This window comes from Colobus angolensis, unplaced genomic scaffold, assembly GCF_000951035.1.
Source record: "Colobus angolensis palliatus isolate OR3802 unplaced genomic scaffold, Cang.pa_1.0 Scaffold6, whole genome shotgun sequence".
Lineage (NCBI taxonomy): Eukaryota > Metazoa > Chordata > Mammalia > Primates > Cercopithecidae > Colobus > Colobus angolensis.
Window position 1 is genome coordinate 8,460,358 of NW_012119598.1, and position 18,503 is coordinate 8,478,860.

An 18,503-nucleotide genomic window follows, 5' to 3' on the forward strand; every position below is an offset into this window, starting at 1 on the left:
TCTAAGTGGCCATGGAGGCAGGAGAAACTGTTTGCTCCTCCTCTGAGAAATCTAACCATTTGAACTTGATGTTTCAGTGGCCTCATAAGTATCTGATGGATTAGAGATGAAGTTCATTCATTCATCACAGGCCGTCTTTGGTAATCATCTCCATGAGACAATATGTTATTATGGAAAGCTCTTTGAATCCAAAATTAAGTCCTGTTTTTTCACTTACTAGCTTGAGATCTTGACCACATAATGGTAGCCTCATGGCTGAGTCTCAGGTTCCCCAGCTGCAAGGTGGAGACAGTGACACTCTGCCTAGCTTTTAGGATTGGCGTAAGGACCAAGCAAAGAGAAGTAGATGAAAGCACTTTGTAACTTACGTAAATGTATGCTCATCTTAAACTTAGTATTTAATTTTAGTCATTTTTCTATCTCTGTAAGATATTGCAGCAAAATATTTCGAATACCAGGAGCTTTGAGTCTTTCCATGGCCAAAATATAGCCCTCCCTGTCATGGGAGTCCCAGGCCATCTCATTCTAGTGGCTGTGGGATGGATACACAGATTCAGGTTGTCCCTAAAACACACAAAGATGACTGTCCCTGGCACTGACCTATCAAAAAACGCGGGTGAACAGAAGGAGACCCTCACACCATCATCCCACAGCCCCTAGATTATGTTAGATTAAAACTGTGAAAAATGTCATAGTCTTCCCTGAGGAGGCTGAGGGAAGGAATGGATTTTATGACTTTGCCTCAAAGAATCCCAGCCATAGCTCACAGCGGTGCTGGGATGAACTTTAAAATCACTCAGCATCCACCCCTGGCTACACCATCCATATGGGGAAGGACTGGATACTCACTGCAGACCATACAGAGGCCTTAATTAAAATAGTAGATGATTACTTAGGCATGTGGTGTGGCTTCTTGTTTCTCCTTATTTCACAGGAACAAACATGAAGATTTTCAGTCCCAATTTCAAAAAAAGAAAAAATGAGCAAAGCCCAATTTGTAAATGCTCATATGGATCCTGATTTTTATCTTTTCTTAATCCTGTTCCTTGCTGTCTCCTACTTTCCCTGCTTTTACAGCTTATTAGCCATAAAGTTAGCCAGTCACTAATATAGTATCATACATTTTTAAAATACAATGGAAGTAGGAAAATTTAAATGCCATTGCACTATAGCCTAGGTGACAAAGGGAGACCCAGTCTCAAAAAATAAAGTTTTTAAAAAAAATCATTTATTTGTAATTTATCCTAATTCGCCAAAAGATCCGTCATAAGCAGCACTAGCAAGATTTTTGGTAGAGTTGAGAGGGTCTGCCCGTGTCCAGGTGAAAGCTGATTTCTAGGAAGCACCTTCTCAGGTGTACCTGTCTCTCCTAATTGTGTCATGCCTGTGTCCTGGGTGGCACCACACCTTTCAGAGCCACGGCAGGTCCCTGTGCTTGTGCCTCACCAGTGGATGTGATCTGACTCGGGCATTTTTTATCCTGACGCTGAGACAGGACAGAGTGGGAAGGAGCTCCGGGCAGTGCACTATTCACCGGGCCATTTTTTCTTTCTTTCAGAGACTCTGACCTTTTTTTGTTGGACACCCGCGTAGTGTGGGCCTCAGAAGAAGGCTGGCTGGAATTTGACATCACGGCCACTAGCAATCTGTGGGTGGTGACCCCGCAGCATAACATGGGGCTTCAGCTGAGCGTGGTGACGCGGGATGGTGAGTTGTTATCCACAAGCCCCCAACATCCAGCGGGTCATCAGGTTCACGCATTTCCCTTACAGCAGCTGTGATAGAACCGCAGGCTACAGTCAAGTCCTCAGCTTCAGGATGGCCTCATTTACTGATCCCCCATGACTTGCATTGAGAACCGAAGCCTTTCCCCAAGGCCTCCTAGACAGGAATTGAAAACAGGCTTGGGCCACTTGGAGACAGGAGAGTGGTAATGTTTCCAAGAGGATGGCGATGGGACGACAGCTTTCCTAGGCAGAGGCAGGTTGCGGGAGATGCAGCGAGTAAGAGAGAGGCAGGCACATCTGTTTATTTCCTGACGGATGAACAGGTTTGCAGTACCCGCTCCTCCTGCAGCATCAGAGCCAGCAGCCTGAGGTCCCCACTGCTGATCTGTCCAGCAAGGAGGGCAGATTCATAATCTAGCAGAAACAGGAGAGCCCAGGAGTTCACGCCACTCCTTCATGTGATTCTGAAACTCTGAAAGGAGTGCTTTGATTCTGCCAAAAGGTACCATCCCACAGGTGCCAACCAAGGTCTGGGGATACATGATTTCTTCTTCACACTCATTCTTAATTATTAGCACTTGGGAAACTAGGAAATATCCGTTAACTGTTGTAGCTACAGGAATAAGTTTCTGTGGAATAAAGAGATGCATGCTTTGATTTGCCTTAAAGGAGTCCACATCCACCCCCGAGCCGCGGGCCTGGTGGGCAGAGACGGCCCTTACGACAAGCAGCCCTTCATGGTGGCTTTCTTCAAAGTGAGTGAGGTCCACGTGCGCACCACCAGGTCAGCCTCTGGCCGGCGCCGACAACAAAGTCGTAATCGCTCTACCCAGTCCCAGGACGTGGCGCGGGTCTCCAGTGCTTCAGGTGGGTTTGTGGGGAGCCTGTATTTCCAGAAAGCCTTCTTGGCCTCGGAACAAAAGTTGTGTCCACAGTTTCAGATGCTGAGCAGCTTCTGCACAGCAAATCCGAAGGCAGGTAGGCGTCATATGCATGATGGTACCTTGTACAGTCACAGAACATCTACGTGGGTTGTGAGGGCCCTCAGCGTGGAACACTTGTTACCTGAAGACCCAGGCTGCAGGCCTCATGACTGCCTGTTGATCCAGACAAGCATCTTTCTGTTTGGTTACATTTCTCCAACTCTTTTTAAAATTCCTATCAAAACCCTGGGAGCACCTAGTTTCTTTTTTCTAGTTGCGTTATGCTCGGGGGTTATGATGTACGAACAAACTTGGTACACTTGTGTAATAGGAACTTGTGTGTGTCAGTGCTCTTGGCTAGAAGGGAAGGAAGGTCAACTCAGCCCCCTAGGATGGATTTCATTGGCTCATTTAATGAAGAGGTTCAGGGGTTCTATCTTTTTAGTTTTTTTGAGATGGATTCCCGCTCTGTCACCCAGACTGGAGTGCAGTGGCATGATCTCAGCTCACTGCAAGCTCCACCTCGCAGGTTCACACCATTCTCCTGCCTCAGCCTCTCGAGTAGCTGGGACTACAGGTGCCTGCCACCATGTCTGGCTAATTTTTTGTGTTTTTAATAGAGACGGGGTTTCACCGTGTTGACCAGGATGGTCTCAATCTCCTGACCTCGTGATCCACCCGTCTCAGCCTTCCAAAGTGCTGGGATTACAGGCGTGAGCCACTGTGCCTGGCCAGGGGTTCTGTCTTTAGGCATGGCTGGATCCATGGGCTCAGATGATATCAGGAATCTCTTTTTCTGTTTTTCTGTTTTTCTTTGTTGGTGGAATTTTTAGTAAAACTATCTCTATATGGTGGCCAGGAAGGCAACCAGTGGTTCCAAGATTTTGTTACCCTTGGCAACCTCAACCTCAGACAGAGCCCTTCTTCAGCAGAAATCCGGGGCACAATCCGGTTGGCTTGGCTGGGGTTGTGTCCCTCACCCTGAAGCACACTGCTGGGTGGGGAGTGCTCTGATTGGCCAGACCTGAACTGTGTGCTCATCCTGGAGCTAAGGAATAGGGTGAGTTCTGCTCAGAACAGACACATTCAAAGGGCAAGAGAGAGAAACCAGCTCTACTGCCTGAGTGTCAGCTGAGTGGTCCTTCAGAAATGTTCTCCCTGGCTGGTGTACCCAGGGCTTATGCCTATAATCCTTGCACTTTGGGAGGCTGAGGCAGGCAGATCACTTGAGGTTGGGAGTTCGAGACCAGCCTGGCCAACATGGTAAAACCCATCTCTACTAAAAAAATTAGCGGGCGTGGTGGCATGTACCTGTAATCCCAGCTACTCAGGAGGCTGAAGCAGGAGAATCACTTGAACCCAGGAGGCGGAGGTTGCAGTGAGCCAAGATCTTGCCACTGCACTCCAGCCTGAGCCACAGAGCGAGACTCCATCGCAAAAAAAAAAAAAAAAAAAAAAAAGTTTTCCTCAATGCGTTTTTAGGAAGTGGCATGGAAATCCACCCATGGAAGCCCAGAAGAAGGGAGAGTGGATGTTCCCTCCCCACAACCAGTCCCATAGCTAGTGAGGATCGAACGGAAACCTGATGCTTCTGAGTCTAGTGCGGGTGCTGGCAGCGTCTGAGTTCTGGGGTCCTTTGGCTGTTTAAATAGCTTGAGAACCAACCATAAAGGTGAAGATTGGCAGTGGGATTTGCAGTCAGAGAACTTGTTTCCCTCGTTGCTACCCTGTGATTTTGGACACATTTGATCTGTTTCAGCTTCCGTTTACTCACCTGTAAGATGGGGGTGATGAATGCCTTGCAGATTTGCTGGAATTAAATGAAAGACATCAAAATCTGGCTCATAATAGCACTCAAAGATTATTTATATGCCATTGTAGGAAGGAGGTTCTCAGGGCAAATGTTGGGATCCCTGGAAAAGAAGTAAAACAATTCTGGAGGATGCATTAATTCTTCCAGGTAATTGTACAGAAATGTCATTTTTGTGACCAAAGTTAATGCAGCTTCCCAAAGCGCCGATTTCTTCTTTGGGAAGCAGTGTCTCCATCTTGGGTTCTGACTTCAATAAACTGTCTCTTTCACCAGTAACTTGGATGTGGAGCTTGAGAATCCACCACCCAGTGTGATGTGACATTTTGCTTCTTGTCATCCCGGTGTTTCTTGGAAGCATCGCTCGCAGCACGGGTGTTCCTGTATTCACCACTAGAAACAGTCAGGGTTGGGGTTTTTGAAAAAAAGAAGAAATACTTGCTTTCCTTTATTCACTTCAGAGGCAGCCTGCTGAATAGAGTTAATAATCTCAGTGTTTTCCTTCAGGCTGTGGTGATGAAGTCTGCCAATGGTAGGCTTCAATTTATTAATGAACTGTGGTCAGTTTGGTGCTGGGACCTCAGACATAGAGGCATCTCTTGAAATGTTGATTGCTTTTTAAAATCAAAATTTCACTTGATTTTATTCAGCATCCCCCCACCCAGTGCACACACTAATGTTTTTAAATTGAGAAGAGATGTTGTGTCTGATTTTGATTTTAGCAATATCAACCAATTATTATTTTCCAAGTCCCTTTCAACTTTTTTTTTTCAATTTGATGAGTTTAAATTAAATATGGATATTCAAGTTGATCTAATTGGTAATAGGTGCACGTGTCTCTGTTTTTCCCTTGGTCTCCCTGACTGCCCACCTCCCAAGCCAGTACTTCCAAATTTGTTTTGTCCCTTTCAACAATACAAAGGCAAAAGGGTTCATACCAAATCTCTCTGGCCTCACCTATTGAAAGGCCCCCAAGAAAGAATGACGCCGAAGGATGCTCCCTCCTTCTCATTCTCTTCGAAGGTCCTCTAAGTGATCTGGGGAATTGCTCATGTCTGGCCCACCGAAGCGCTTCTTTATGTTTTTGGTTCTTTCCTCCTTATTTATCCTTCCATTAATGGGAGTGGACATGCTGAGGAAGAGATTCATCTGCCAGAAAAGATTTCCAGAGAGATGGCCTGCTACCTGGAGAGATGGGCTGTCTGGTTTCCCTCTCCCTTGGGGTCTCTGTGAGGCCAGATGTTGCTGAGCCTTCATGAACCAGGGAGAGATGTTACAGTAACAGAAAAGTGGTGTACTCTGGCGTGACTGCAGGCAGACTTTCTGCTTGTCAATCTTTTGGAAGGTGGAAGGAAAAGATTTCTTTGTCTCTGCTGCCCCCTTCTTCCATGGCGTGCTCCCAGGGAATTGATAGTTCTCCTCCAAAACAACCACCACCAGAAGCAGCCCACCAGGGATTGTCCTACATCTGGGTAAAGAAGTTAGCATTCATTCATCAACTTGCCTGTCATCAGGGTGAAACGTGGCAAGGAAATAAGAGGCTATTTTTGGAATTGAGCTGTCTATGCCTGAGACAGCAAGACTAGTGCACAACAGGGGAGAGTCCAGGAGCCCCACCACCCACCAGAATCTACTCGAACATTTGTACTTGGCTTTCAAGCTGGACTTTCCAAACATGTGCACTGGATAGTGGTTTGGATCGACGTCTCCCTGGATGGCTTTCACTCGCTCTTGCTTCTCTGCAGCTGGCTGCTCTAAATGAAGGCTGGATGTTGGCTCTGTTACACTTCTCCAGGGGCTTGGATAGCCTCTGCATGGTATCATTTATTGTTTTTCCACATGTTTGACTAGTCCTGGTCCTAGCTGTCCTTGCCTCATTGGGGATTTTAACCAATCTACCAATTCCTTTTCAGCCTCCATTTCTTACCAGCCTGCTGCTCTTATAACACTTGTCCTCAGGTTCTGTAGCTCCAGTTTGGTGGTCTCCTTCTACTTGCTATCATTCACCCTCTTTTATGGTAGCTCTCACTTGGGGTTCACTATTTTATCTTCTGGGGGACTGTGATACCACCTGGCCAATCCGTGACAAGGTCCATGAACAAATGGCCTTGAAGTTCCACTGGGTGATTCTCAATTTTCATTTGGCTAATTTTCCAGGATCTTTCCAAGACCTCTCTTGAGATGGCATAGCTAATGCAATTTCAAGTCAGCCAGTAAGTCCGAAGTCTGCTCTGCTGCTGCTGCTGTGATACAGAATTGATCTTTGTTTTGATAGATGACAGTTGGGAAACATCTGCACTTTAATGATTCCTGTGAAATTGGAGTAGTCGCTTTCAGTCTTGATGTTTATGTTGTCACTACCAGCTCTGCCAACCGTCTATGACTCAGCAGCCTCTTGAGACCCTATCTGTCCTTTAAAATGAGTCTGCCATTGCACTAATGCCACCTGTTAGCATTTCTTTTTTGTTTGTTTTTGAGACAGAGTTTCACTCTTATTGGCCAGGCTGGAGTGCAATGGTGCCATCTCAGCTCACTGCAACCTCTTCCTCCCAGATTCCAGCAATTCTCCTGCCTTAGCCTCCCAAGTAGCTGGGATCACTGGCGTGCACCACCACTCTGGCTAATTTTTTATTTTTAGTAGAGACAGAGTTTCACCGTGTTGGTCAGGCTATCTCGAACTCCTGACCTCAAGTGATCCACTTGCCTCATCCTCCCAAACTGTTGGGATTACAGGTATGAGCCACCGTGCCCGGCCAACATTTCTTAGAGTAAGTTCTCCTTCCTTCCTTTTCCCACCCACCCAAACATGTATCTTTAAGGACCTTGGGGGAAAATGTGGCTCTAGTACATTCAGGGATTCTGCTGACCTTCTTCTTGATAGTTTACATCTTCTGTCCTTTAAGCTTCCCGGTTAGAACCATTCAGTAGGCTTTCAGCATAAAGTAACCAGGATTCATCTCTTGCAAAACAACTGTTTGAGTAGTTTATTATAACTGTGCAATCTTTTGCTGTACATTTCAAGGAAAATCCAGCCCAGACCGGGAGTCTCATTGTTACAGTGTCCTCGCTCTTTCACCATTGGCTTCCATGGGTTGGGGATAGCCAGAGCTGACTGGGTTGGTCCATCACGGACATTGAAAGCTTGGGAGGAATAGATGCGGCTCAGGACTGTAAACTAGCAGTTTATCGTTCTCCAGGAAAGTTGGAAATTGTAATTTGTCATTGTGATCTTAAAGTTTTAGGGCCTGCAGCTTGGCTTGCAGATGTCTTGGTTAAGTAGGGCTTGGTTCAGGGCTTCCTATTTGAAATCAAACCTTACTTCTCCATAGACATGGAGGACAGGCATGGCAAATAGTGATCTAAAAGTTAGAATCACCAAAAAAAAAAAAAAAAAGAATCAAAAGCTTCACTTCTATCATGCTCAACTCTCGTTCGAGGATAATGGCTATCAAAGAGTGAAACAGACTGGAAAGTTCCCTTCTACCTCCTCCCAAGGTTCACTCCTTGCAAATGTGCAAATGGCAACAATTCTGAAAGGCAATAAGAAGAGGCTTATGAGGTACCGTGAGATGCCTACGTCGTTCCCAATCATTGCCAACCCTGGGAGGGCACTGGGGCCAGCAGACTCAGTCTGGGAAGTGGCAGAGAGTATAGAAGGTACTTAGAGCACAGAGGGTCGTAGAACTAGGTCTTCAAAGGAAACCTTTGTCCATTTGTAGGACAGTTCCATATTCTTTTAGAATCAAGACAAAGGCTGAAAAGAGACCAGAGTCCCGCCCAGATTAAATGGGGCCTTTTGAGATCCTAAAATCTCCTGACCTCCTTTGAGATCCTAAAACCAAAAATTAGGGCCTTGCTCTTGCTTCTCAATGTTGACCATCCAAGTTATAAACAAAATCTAGACTCTGAAAATCAAACTGTCCACCCCCACCCCAACCCCATCAACTGTTAGGAGATTATTGACACCAGAAATCAAAACCCCAGTGTGGTCCCGGGCCTCCCATAGTGTCGGTGACACAAGGAGCTGGCACCTGCTGCGCATTCCTCAATGGCTGTATTGATTCTGCTGGGCAAATGGGAGCGAGAGGCTTGCTTTGGATAAGATGGGGCCGATAAGGCCCAGAGATATGGAAAGAGCAGCCAGGCCCATGAAGACAGAGGTGCCGCTTTAACAGCCTCTATGTGGCCCCTACCCTTGTCATTCTAGGAGAGAAGGGAGATTAAAGTAGTGAATTATTCCCTCTAAAAAACAAGTTTCCTTTGGGAAGAGTCTGCAGCCTGAGCTCAGGAAAGCTGGGAAATAATGTGGAGCATGCCGCTTTGTCCAGCCCCCTGCTGTGCTGGTATTTTCTTGGCTGTGTGTGACCTGCTGAGTGGGGACACCTGGCTGAGCTGGCAGGGCCTGTGGGGTCAGCCCAGGGCAACCCGAGTGGCCCCTCTGCAGAAGCCCTGGTGAGGAGACGGCTCCCTGCTCACCTCTCCCCCTCTCCCTCCTTCTCACCTGCTTTCTGTGGTGTCCCTGACATTCTCTCTTCTGCCTTTGTTTCCCTTCTCCCTGTCTTGCCCTTTGTTGCTCTCTCCTCCTCTCCTGAAGTTGCAAAGCACAGCAGGCAGGGTCACTGGGACCCAGGCTGGTTCTGGCTGCCGTGACTCAGGCGCACCCGCCCTGGGAGCCCCAGGCTTGCTGCAGCGCCCTCGTCCCGTCATGCTCAGCAGCAGCTGCATGGTGGCCCTCCAGCCCCGCAGTGCAACCTCCCTGCACAGTGCCTGCCTGAGAGTCAGGATAGTGGCTGCGCCCTTGCCTTCTCCTCTGGGTCTCATACCTGTGGGACTCTCCTGGCCTCCACTGCCAGGGAAGCCTGCCTGTCACTGGCCCGTCATGGCATATAGAGATGGAGCTTCAGAGCTAAACAAACAGTGGGCTCCTTTGCACTTCGCTGTGTGCGTGGCTCTTCAGGAGGGCCAGATAAAAAGGATGCTGGATGGAAGTAACCCAGATGTTATCCTTAGTGTGGGGTGTGACCCCTGCATTGGGGGTATAGGCAATGTGTACAGTGCATGTGCTGCTGCCTGGGGACATGGCTTCTGTGCGGAAGTCCCAGCCCAGCTAGCCACCTTCTGTTGTGGCCAAGGGTGCCCTGTCCTCACTGCACTGGATGAGAGAGCTGCTCTGCAGTTTTCGGTTTGCCTTGGGACGATTAGGATGCCCTGCCCCATCACTGTCACATGGGCCCAGACAGCCTTTCCATTTGTTTTCTCCTGTAGAATGTCTCCTCAGTCACCACAGGGGAGCCAAGGACTTAAGGTTGGGGAGCAGAGGCTGTCAGCAAGGAAGCTGATTGTCAGGGCCAAGGCCCAGCAACTGAGATGAGAACTCCCCAGCAGAACGGAGCGGACTATAGGAGCTCAGCAGAGCCTGTGTGGAACGTGCACCTGCAACAGGAGGAACAGGGGCAGGAAGATGCTAGAGGACAGAGAAAGGGGATCAGCCAGAGGCGTGTGTGCTGAGAGGTGCAGCATTTACCCCTGATGGCCCCCAGGAAGGGAGCTATGCCCCTCCACCACCACCCTCAGAACAGGACTCTCAGATGTGAAAGCTCAGTTGTGTCTCAAGGACAAGGAGACTCCGTCACTGTGTCCTCCCTCCCATCCATCCACTGGACTCCAGAAAAATGCACCTCCGTATGGCTCCTTTCAAGTTGGCCCCCACCCCCTCCCAGGTGTACTGGCCCCCAGGTAACCTGGAGGAATGACAGATAATGAAAGATGCACTGGGGCTTGGGAGAGGGATGTCAGAGCCATGGCCAGACCTGATGCTTTATTCCAAGATGCATTCTGGATTGGAACACGCCGGTCTCTTATGGTAGAATACGGCAGGTACTTCCACACGGTCCCGCCATTGGGAATGGATGGGACACTTACACCTATTTCTCTACCACTGATTTCATTGTGCAGAAGGCCTGAATGACATGCAAGCCTCCCTTGGCAAAGTATTGGAAAAATGAAGGCTAAGTATTGGAAACATAAAGGCTTCATAAAGGACGTGCTTTGGGCACCACAGCTGGGACCTCTCTGCCCAACCCTGTTCTCCTTCTGAGGGGGATGGTGCCTGTCTCTGCCACCTTCTTTTCCACTACAGATCATGGAGATTCTTGCTGAAGAACTTTCCTTAGGGGAAACAGGCATGTCTGTCTTGGATTATTTAAAAAAAAAAAAAAAAAAAAAAAAAACAGGTCTCGCTCTGTTGCCAGGCTGGAGTGCAGTGGCACGATCGCAGCTCACTGCAACCTCTGCCTCCCAGGTTCAAGCGATTCTCCTGCCTCAGCCTCCCGAGTAGCTGGGACTACAGGCATGTGCCACCATGGCCATCTAATTTTTTGTATTTTTAGTAGAAACAGGGTTTCATCATGTTGATCAGACTGGTCTTAAACTCCTGACCTCAAATGATCCACCTGCCTCGGCCTCCCAAAGTGCTGGGATTACAGGCGTGAGCCACCACACCTGGCCTGTCTTGGATCTTTAGAGTTCATCTCCATCCCTGAAGGGAGTTTTAGAAGCTTCCTGTATGATGGGCCCCACTTACCTGTCCCACACTGTGAGATGAAACCCATTTAAAGCTCATGTCCAAAGCCATTTTTTTCCTACAAATAGTTTTGTGTGTGTGTGTGTGTGTGTGTGTGTGTGTGTGTGTGTGTGTGTGTTGAGGGGTTATAAAGGAAAGCAGAATGTTTTATCATGGTTTTTGCTTCAGTGGCTTTAGGACAAATTAAAAGTCAACTCGGGTGCTAGAAAAAAAAACCTTCCACTTAAAACCCATGTTGAAATATCTATAATGTTCAGTTGGAGAAGAGAGGAAGGATTTGGGCTTTTTAATACTAATTGTACCTGAAGGTTTCCCTATGGAAGCAGTTTATTAAAAGGGACAGAAACCTGTGCTGCTAAAGGCAATTAACATCTGATATATTCAAAGCTCAAAAGTCTTTGGCAAGGGGAATGTTTCTCCCTGCGTAAGAGCAGGCCAGGGAGTTCCCTTCTGCTTATGGAAGGAATTCGTTCTGGGGGGCTTTTATGATTGTTGGATTTTGTCATCTGTGTCACCTGATCACTCAACAGTTTTTTGCCCAAACCCATCTATGGCTGGGCCGTGCTTGTCCAAGTTGCCCTGGATAAGCACCTGGGGCCTTGTCTTGAGGGGGAAGATCGCCTCTGGGCAGCTGGTGCCCCTGCCCTCGAGGGGGACCAGATTTCATTGTGCGTTCAACTTTGAAAAAGCCAGATCCCTTGAAAATGTCTCTCAGAACCAATACTGGGCCTTGACTGCAGCTGTGTCTGGGGCTGCTGGAGAGCCTTGGTGTCCCAAGACAGACTTGGTGTCTCAGCAGGGCAATGGCACTCCCTGTGTGTGAGCCTGTTGTCTAGAGGTCAGCGATTCCAGTTCTGGTGTCACAGGTGCACGTGGACAGCCAGAGGCCTGATCTCAGTGACTTAGACTCATGGGTCTGGGATTGGGCTGAGACCTCTGCACTTTAGAGAAGCTCCCTGATGATCCCCAGTGTTCGGCATAGGCCACCCACACTGAGAGCTCCTGTCCCGGCAGCGGTGGAGGCTCCTCTGTCTTGGGTCTGCTTCTCTGATTTTTGGTTTGTTGCCTCTCTCTAGCTCTCTCACTTTCTTTCTCTGCCCTGCCCTTGACTGGTGAACCCATTGGGGCAAAGCTGTGTTACCTCCCTTTGTCCCACTGGAGTGACCATGTTCCTGTTGAATTGTCACCACATACATTTCCACTGGCCCTCTTCAGCCCATTCATCAAAACCAATACCAAGGGCAGTGGGAATGAGGGGAAAGTTTTTTCTGTAATCTGTCAATCTGTTAAAAGAAAAAAAAAAAAGTGTGTCGGTGTAATTCCATGCAGAACCCAGGGTACCGACCCTGAGTTGCAGACACAAGTCTTCTGAGGAGCGTCAACCTTCACAAATATTTATATGTTCTTTGCCAGCACTTAACATGGAATTATGAGGAAATTTAAGCATGGCTCGAGAGTATCTGTAGGAAGAAAAACAGGAGAGTTGAATTCCTCCCTTTCCTCTCTCTGGCCCTGATCCTTACTTAACAACAAAAATGCCAGTGTCTGGCTCTAAAAGAAATAGCTGTTCTTACAGAGAAGGTTCTCTTTGTTGAGCGTTGAAGAGAGTCAGATCAACAGCAGGTTCACAGAAACCCAGAACTGCTGGAGAAGTTAGAAGCAAAGCCCTTTGACTGTGTCATCTTGGTTCCATCCAGCAGAAAAAGAAACTGGAAGTCCAGACATAAAGTGGTGGTCTCTGCCTGTGTTCTGCCAGCAATTCTTCAACACCGATTAAGTGTCCTACAATTCAATCCAATTCTTTTTTTTTTGAGACAGGGTCTTGCTCTCTCACCCAGGCTGGAGTATGATGGCATAATCAGGGCTCATTGCAGCTTCAACCTCCAGGGCTCAAACAGTCCTCCCATCTTAGCCTCCCAAATAGCCAGGACCACAGGCACACACCACCATGCCCAGCTAATTTTATATTTTGTAGAGACAGGGTCTATATTGCCCAGGCTGATCTCAAACTCCTGGGTTCAAACGATCTTCCCGCCTTAGCCTCCAATAGTGCTGGGATTACAGGGATGAGCTGCCACATCTGGCCTCAGTTCACTTCTGATAAGAGCCACCTGGAGTTAGTTTAGCCACAGACCCAAGTTAAAGGGCAAGGTCCCCAAGGAGACTCCTTTCATTTCAGACACCAGGCACAAGTGAGGTCCGCAGGGCAGCCATGCTTCTGTCTGTCTGTCTTGCCTACAAATTTGGGAGTTCACATGACCACCCTTCATGTTTGATAATTTGCTGGAACAATTCACAGAACTCAAGAAAGTACTATACTTACAGTCATAGTTTTATTATAAGGGGTATGACTCGGGACCAGCCGAATGAAGAGACTCTTAGGCAAGGTCAAGAGGATAGGCATGGGTAGGTGGAGCTTCCACACCCTTTTGGGTACACTGTCCTCTTGAAACATCAGTATGTTCACCAACCTGGAAGCTCCACTGAGCCTCGCTGTCTAGAGTTTTTATGTGGGGTTTAGTTGCTCTGCACAACTGACTCATTGGCCACATGATTGAACTCCATCTCCAGCCCCCCAGAGGCCAGCCTAAGCCAAAGTTCCAACCCCCTAATCCTGTGCTTGGTTTTTTGGTAACTAGCCCCCATCCTGAAGCTAATGAGGCCCTGGAGAGTGTGTGGGGCTCACCGTGTACAATCTAGGGCCTCAAGAGCATAACAAAGACACTCAGGAAAGTCCAAGGGTTGTCAAAGCTTGGTGCCAGGAACTGGGGACAAAGACCAGATATATGTATTATTTTCACACTGCCCATGTCTGCTTGACCTTGGAAAGAAAGTTGTTTGTAGAAATCTTTGCTTTTTACATGACCAGATGGTGCAAAGATGGGCTTCATGGAGATTTTAGTCCCTAGCACAGAGAGGGTGTTTTGGAGAAAGCTTACTTCACAAGCAGAATGAGGTTGGATGGGGAAAATTCCAGACTCAGACTGGAAATAGTGTGATCATGCAGTTTATCATCTAACCCAGGACACCTTTAAGAGTGCAGGATGTTAGGACCTTGGGGTCTTCAGGAGAACCCCGCTGCACCCATCTGGCGGGAAAGGAAAGAGTGAATGGAAGACTGATGGAGGAGGGGGCGGGTAGTTAGGAGGGCCAGGCCTGGCAGTACCACACATCCCTTCTTCCCCACATTCATGGGCAGAATCCAGGCACATGGCCACACCTAACTGCAGTGGGAAATGTCGTCTGGCTGTGTGCTCAGGAGGTTGATAGAGGATGTAGGTTGCTAATAAACATGTCGCAGCCGCCACATGGTTGTTCCTGGAATATGTGAAGCAGGCTGCTTCCTCGGGGCCTCCACATTGTCACTCACACTCGAGGAAATTCTCTCACCCCAGATGGCCTCGTGCCTCACTCCGAGGCTCCTCCTTTGCTTAGAAGATACCTTAACAGAAAGACAAGGCCAGGTGAGGTGACCCACACCTCTAATCCCAGCTCTTTGGGAGGCTAAAGCAGGAAGATCACTTGAGCCCAGGAGTTCAGGACCAGCCTAGGCAATGTAGAGAAACATCATGTATACAAAGTATTTAAAGAATTGGCCGGGTGTGTGATGTACACCCAGCTACTCAGAAGGCTGAGTTGGGAGCATCACTTGAGCCCGGGAGGCGGAGGCTGCAGTGAGCCATGATCACACCACTGCACTCCAGCCTGGGCAACAGAGTGATACCCTGTCTCAAAAAATTTTTTAAAACCCACAAAAACAAAAAAAATCCAGACAAGCTTGTCAACACTATGTGAGATAGCACACTGCCACTCTGCACTCTCTATGCCCTAACTATTGAGTAATAACTTAGCTAGTCGGGGTTTTTACTAGTCAGAATTTTCCAGAGAAACAATCAACAGGATATATAGAGATATATATACAGGAGAATATTTATTATGGGAATTGACTCAGGCAATTATGGAGGCCAAGAAGTCACATGAGCTGTTGTCTGCAAGCTGGAGAACGAGGAAAGCGGATGGTGTAATTCAATCTGAGTCCAAAGGCTTGAGAACCAGGCAAGCCAATGGTGTAAGTCCTAGTTGGAAGTCAAAGCCCTGAGTACTGGGGAGGACTGCTGGTGTAAGTCCTGAAGTCCAAAGCCCTGGAAACTGGGAGCGCTGATGTCCCAGGGCAAGAGAAGACAATGACCCAGCTCAGTAAAAGAGAATTTCCCCTTCCTCTTTTTGTTCTCTCTGGGCCCTCAACAGAGGACATGATACCTACCCGTGTTGGTGAGGGCAGGTCTACTTTACTCAGTCTACTGACTCAAATACTTATTTATTCCAAAAGTACCTTCACAGACACACCCCAAAATAATGTCTTACCAGTTGCCAGGCTCAGTAGCTTACACCTGTAATCTCAGCACTTTGGGAGGCCAAGGCAGGAGGCCTGCTTGAGGCCAGGAGTTTGAGACCAGCCTTGGCAACATAGCGAGTCCCCTTCTCTACGTGAAAAGTTAGCCTGTTATGGTGGCCCGTTCCTGTAGTCCCAGCTGCTTGGGAGGCTGAGTGGGAGGATCACTTGAGCCCAGGAGGTCAAGTCTGCAGTGAGCTGTGATGGTGCCACTGTGCTTCAGCTTGGGTGACTTAGCAAAACCCTGTTGCAGAAAAAGATGTTTTATCAGCTACGTGGTCTTTCCATAGTCCAGTCAAGTTGACACAAAATTAACTATCACAGTGCTCTAGATTGCACGCAGTAGAAGCAGACTCCAATGAAAGAGAAAAATAACTCAAGGATATCGGGGAACTTACCCAATCAACAAGAAGGCTGGAGACTTAAATTCAGGAAATCAAAATTCAGATCTAGTCATGGGACAATGTGCTTTGGATCCCACCAATGGGGTCATCACCCTAGATACTGGCTGCCATTCTACCCATTCTTGATTTCACCTTTGAGTCACTCCCTCAGGTTATATACTGCAGGGTGGAGACATTTGATTGGCTTTAATGAAGTCATGAATCCATACTTCAGATGCTAGGGGACAAAGAGGGGAGCTATCTGTCATAGGAAATGGGGCTCTGAATCCCTATCTAGGTATTCCCTCACGTGGGAAGTGTTCCTGAAAGTTGGGCAGCAAAAGCAGTAAATATCCACTACAGCTGGGTATGGAATTCTTGATTGATGGCATCATTTTCATATTACTTAATTTTTTAATGTGTATTTTTGTTAAGTTTGCTATCCAATTTGTGTTTATGTGTAAATAATTTTTATCTCTGGGTTGCTTTTAAGATTTTATGTGTTTGAGAATAGTTTCACTAGATGTGGCTAGATAAGAATGTATCTGATCTACTTGGAACTCATAGGGCCTTTTCAACTTAAAGATGTTTGCCCTTCTTTAGTTATAGAAAATTCCCAGTCATTATGTCTTCAAATACTACTACTCCCCTATTACTGTCTTCAGAAATTCCTATTAAAAATATGTTGGACTTTTCATTCTCTCTTCCATGTCTCTTTACAGAGAGAGAGTCATATATTTTGGCCATTTGACTCTGTGGTATATTTGAAGAGATTTGAAGAGATTTCTTCAAATATACTGTGGGATTCTTTAATTCTGCCTTCAGCTGTGTGTAATTTGATGCTCATCTGTTTAATGTATAACTAATCTGTTAAGTAATCTGTTTAATCTGTTAATTAGACAACTAATGTTTAACCTGTTTAATCTGATTTTCAGTTATATCTAATCTGATTTCATTGTTATTTTTAATGATTATGGTTTTTATAAAGTTCTATTTGACTCTTTTTACATCTACCTGTTCTTTTTTCATGTTTTTTCCCTATAATTTTGCTTTAGGTTTCTAGTCCTCCTTTTCTTCCTTCCATTATTTTAGGTGTTCTTCCTTTTTTTCCTCTAGTTTTTGTTTGTTTTTAGTTTTGTTATTGTTTTGGTATTTTTCCTTTAGAGCTTAGTTCAGACGACTCTTATCCACAGCTCTTATCCACAGTCTCCGGGGTCCTCTGGGTCCTCCCTTGCATTCCAGCCATTCTCTTGCGAGACTTTGTGTGGTTGATTCATTTTTGTTCAGGGGTTCTTTTCAGTAGGAAGTTTCTGTCTCATGGTGATAAGTGGTTGATTGTGTTTTACTGAGAGTCCTTGTCCTGCATTGTGAAAATTTCCCTCCAGGGCTTCTCTGGGATCCTTGAGGTTACAGGCAGGGTGGTTCTATTGGGTAACATAGGCAGGTGGAGAGGATGAATAAATTTAGAATTATAAACCACCTAAAAATGCCCATCTCTTCTCCCAGTATAGGCCACTGGCCTGAGTTACTGTTTGTCCCTTTTCCTTAAAAAATCATGAAATCTGGTGGGGCACAGTGGCTCACACCTGTAATCTCAGCACTTTGGGAGGCTGAGATGAGCCGATCACTTAAGGTCAGTAGTTCAAGACCAGCCTGGCCAAGGTGTTGAAACCCCATCTCTACTAAAAATACAAAAAATTAGCTGGGCATAGTGGCTCACACCTGTAGTCCCAGCTACTCAGGAGACTGAGGTAGGAGAATTGCTTGAGCCTGAGAGGCAGAGGTTGCAGTGAGCCGAGATCGTGCCCTTGCACTTCAGTCTAGGTGACAGAGCAAGACTCTGTTTCAGAAAAAAAAAAATTTTGCGTGTTCTCTCCTGCTTCAGAGCCAGGAAGACTGGGAGTTAGAAGTTAGAAAATCAAGTTCAAACAGGCTTTCAACAATTAGGTGACTTATTGGCTTATGTAGTTGAAAAGGGAAGGGATAGCCTGCAAATGACCTAGGCTCTTATACCCACTGACATCTCACATTAGATGACCTTTCTCTAAAGCCTTCTCCTTGCCTTTTATCCTTCCATCCTCTCTAGAACTCTCAAACACAACTCCAGATTGATTAATCCTTTAGAATCACAGCTCGAAATGTTGCTCTCCAGCTCAAAAGCCTGCAAAGGCTCACTTTGAGCCACTGGTGGGAAGTCCGAAGCATTGTGGTTGGCCGCCTAGGCCATTCATTTCTCCAGCTTTATCTCATCGGACCCTGCTTGACACATCCTGAAATCCATTCCAGCAGAACTCCTCTCTCTTCCTCTCACTCCCACTCTGAACTGTCCCTTCTCTGAAGGGACATTTGCCTATGGCCCTTGCCTATGTGCTATTTGCTATGGCCTTTGCCCGTAGCATCCATGTTCTGGTTTGTATTGGAGTTATTTGGTGTCTGTTTCACACCACCCCTTTGTTCACTAAGTTCTTGGAGGAGGGAAGCCATGTCCGACTTACCTTCTATTTGCCGTGGTGCCAGGCAGAAGGCATGTCACATAAGAATCGCTCCAGTGGGTCTCAGTGAATCGGGGCCCTCCCAGTGCTCTTGCTGGTGAATGAGTTAAGCCAGGCTAGCGGTTCCTGTTCTGCACAGGGTGGGCATGTGCACTTCAGCAGAGTCTCATGAGGAACCACTGGCTTAGTATT

General features: G+C 47.0%; 1 protein-coding gene across 1 annotated transcript in view; it reads left to right on the forward strand.

Moving 5' to 3' along the window:
• BMP6 (bone morphogenetic protein 6) overlaps positions 1 to 18,503 on the forward strand; it is a 160,771-nt gene that overhangs the window by 139,146 nt on the left and 3,122 nt on the right. Inside the window, exons 3-4 of the mRNA XM_011962656.1 lie at positions 1,559 to 1,707; positions 2,397 to 2,594. Of these exons, the coding sequence (XP_011818046.1) occupies positions 1,559 to 1,707; positions 2,397 to 2,594 (347 nt within the window). The remainder of the gene's footprint in view (positions 1 to 1,558; positions 1,708 to 2,396; positions 2,595 to 18,503) is intronic.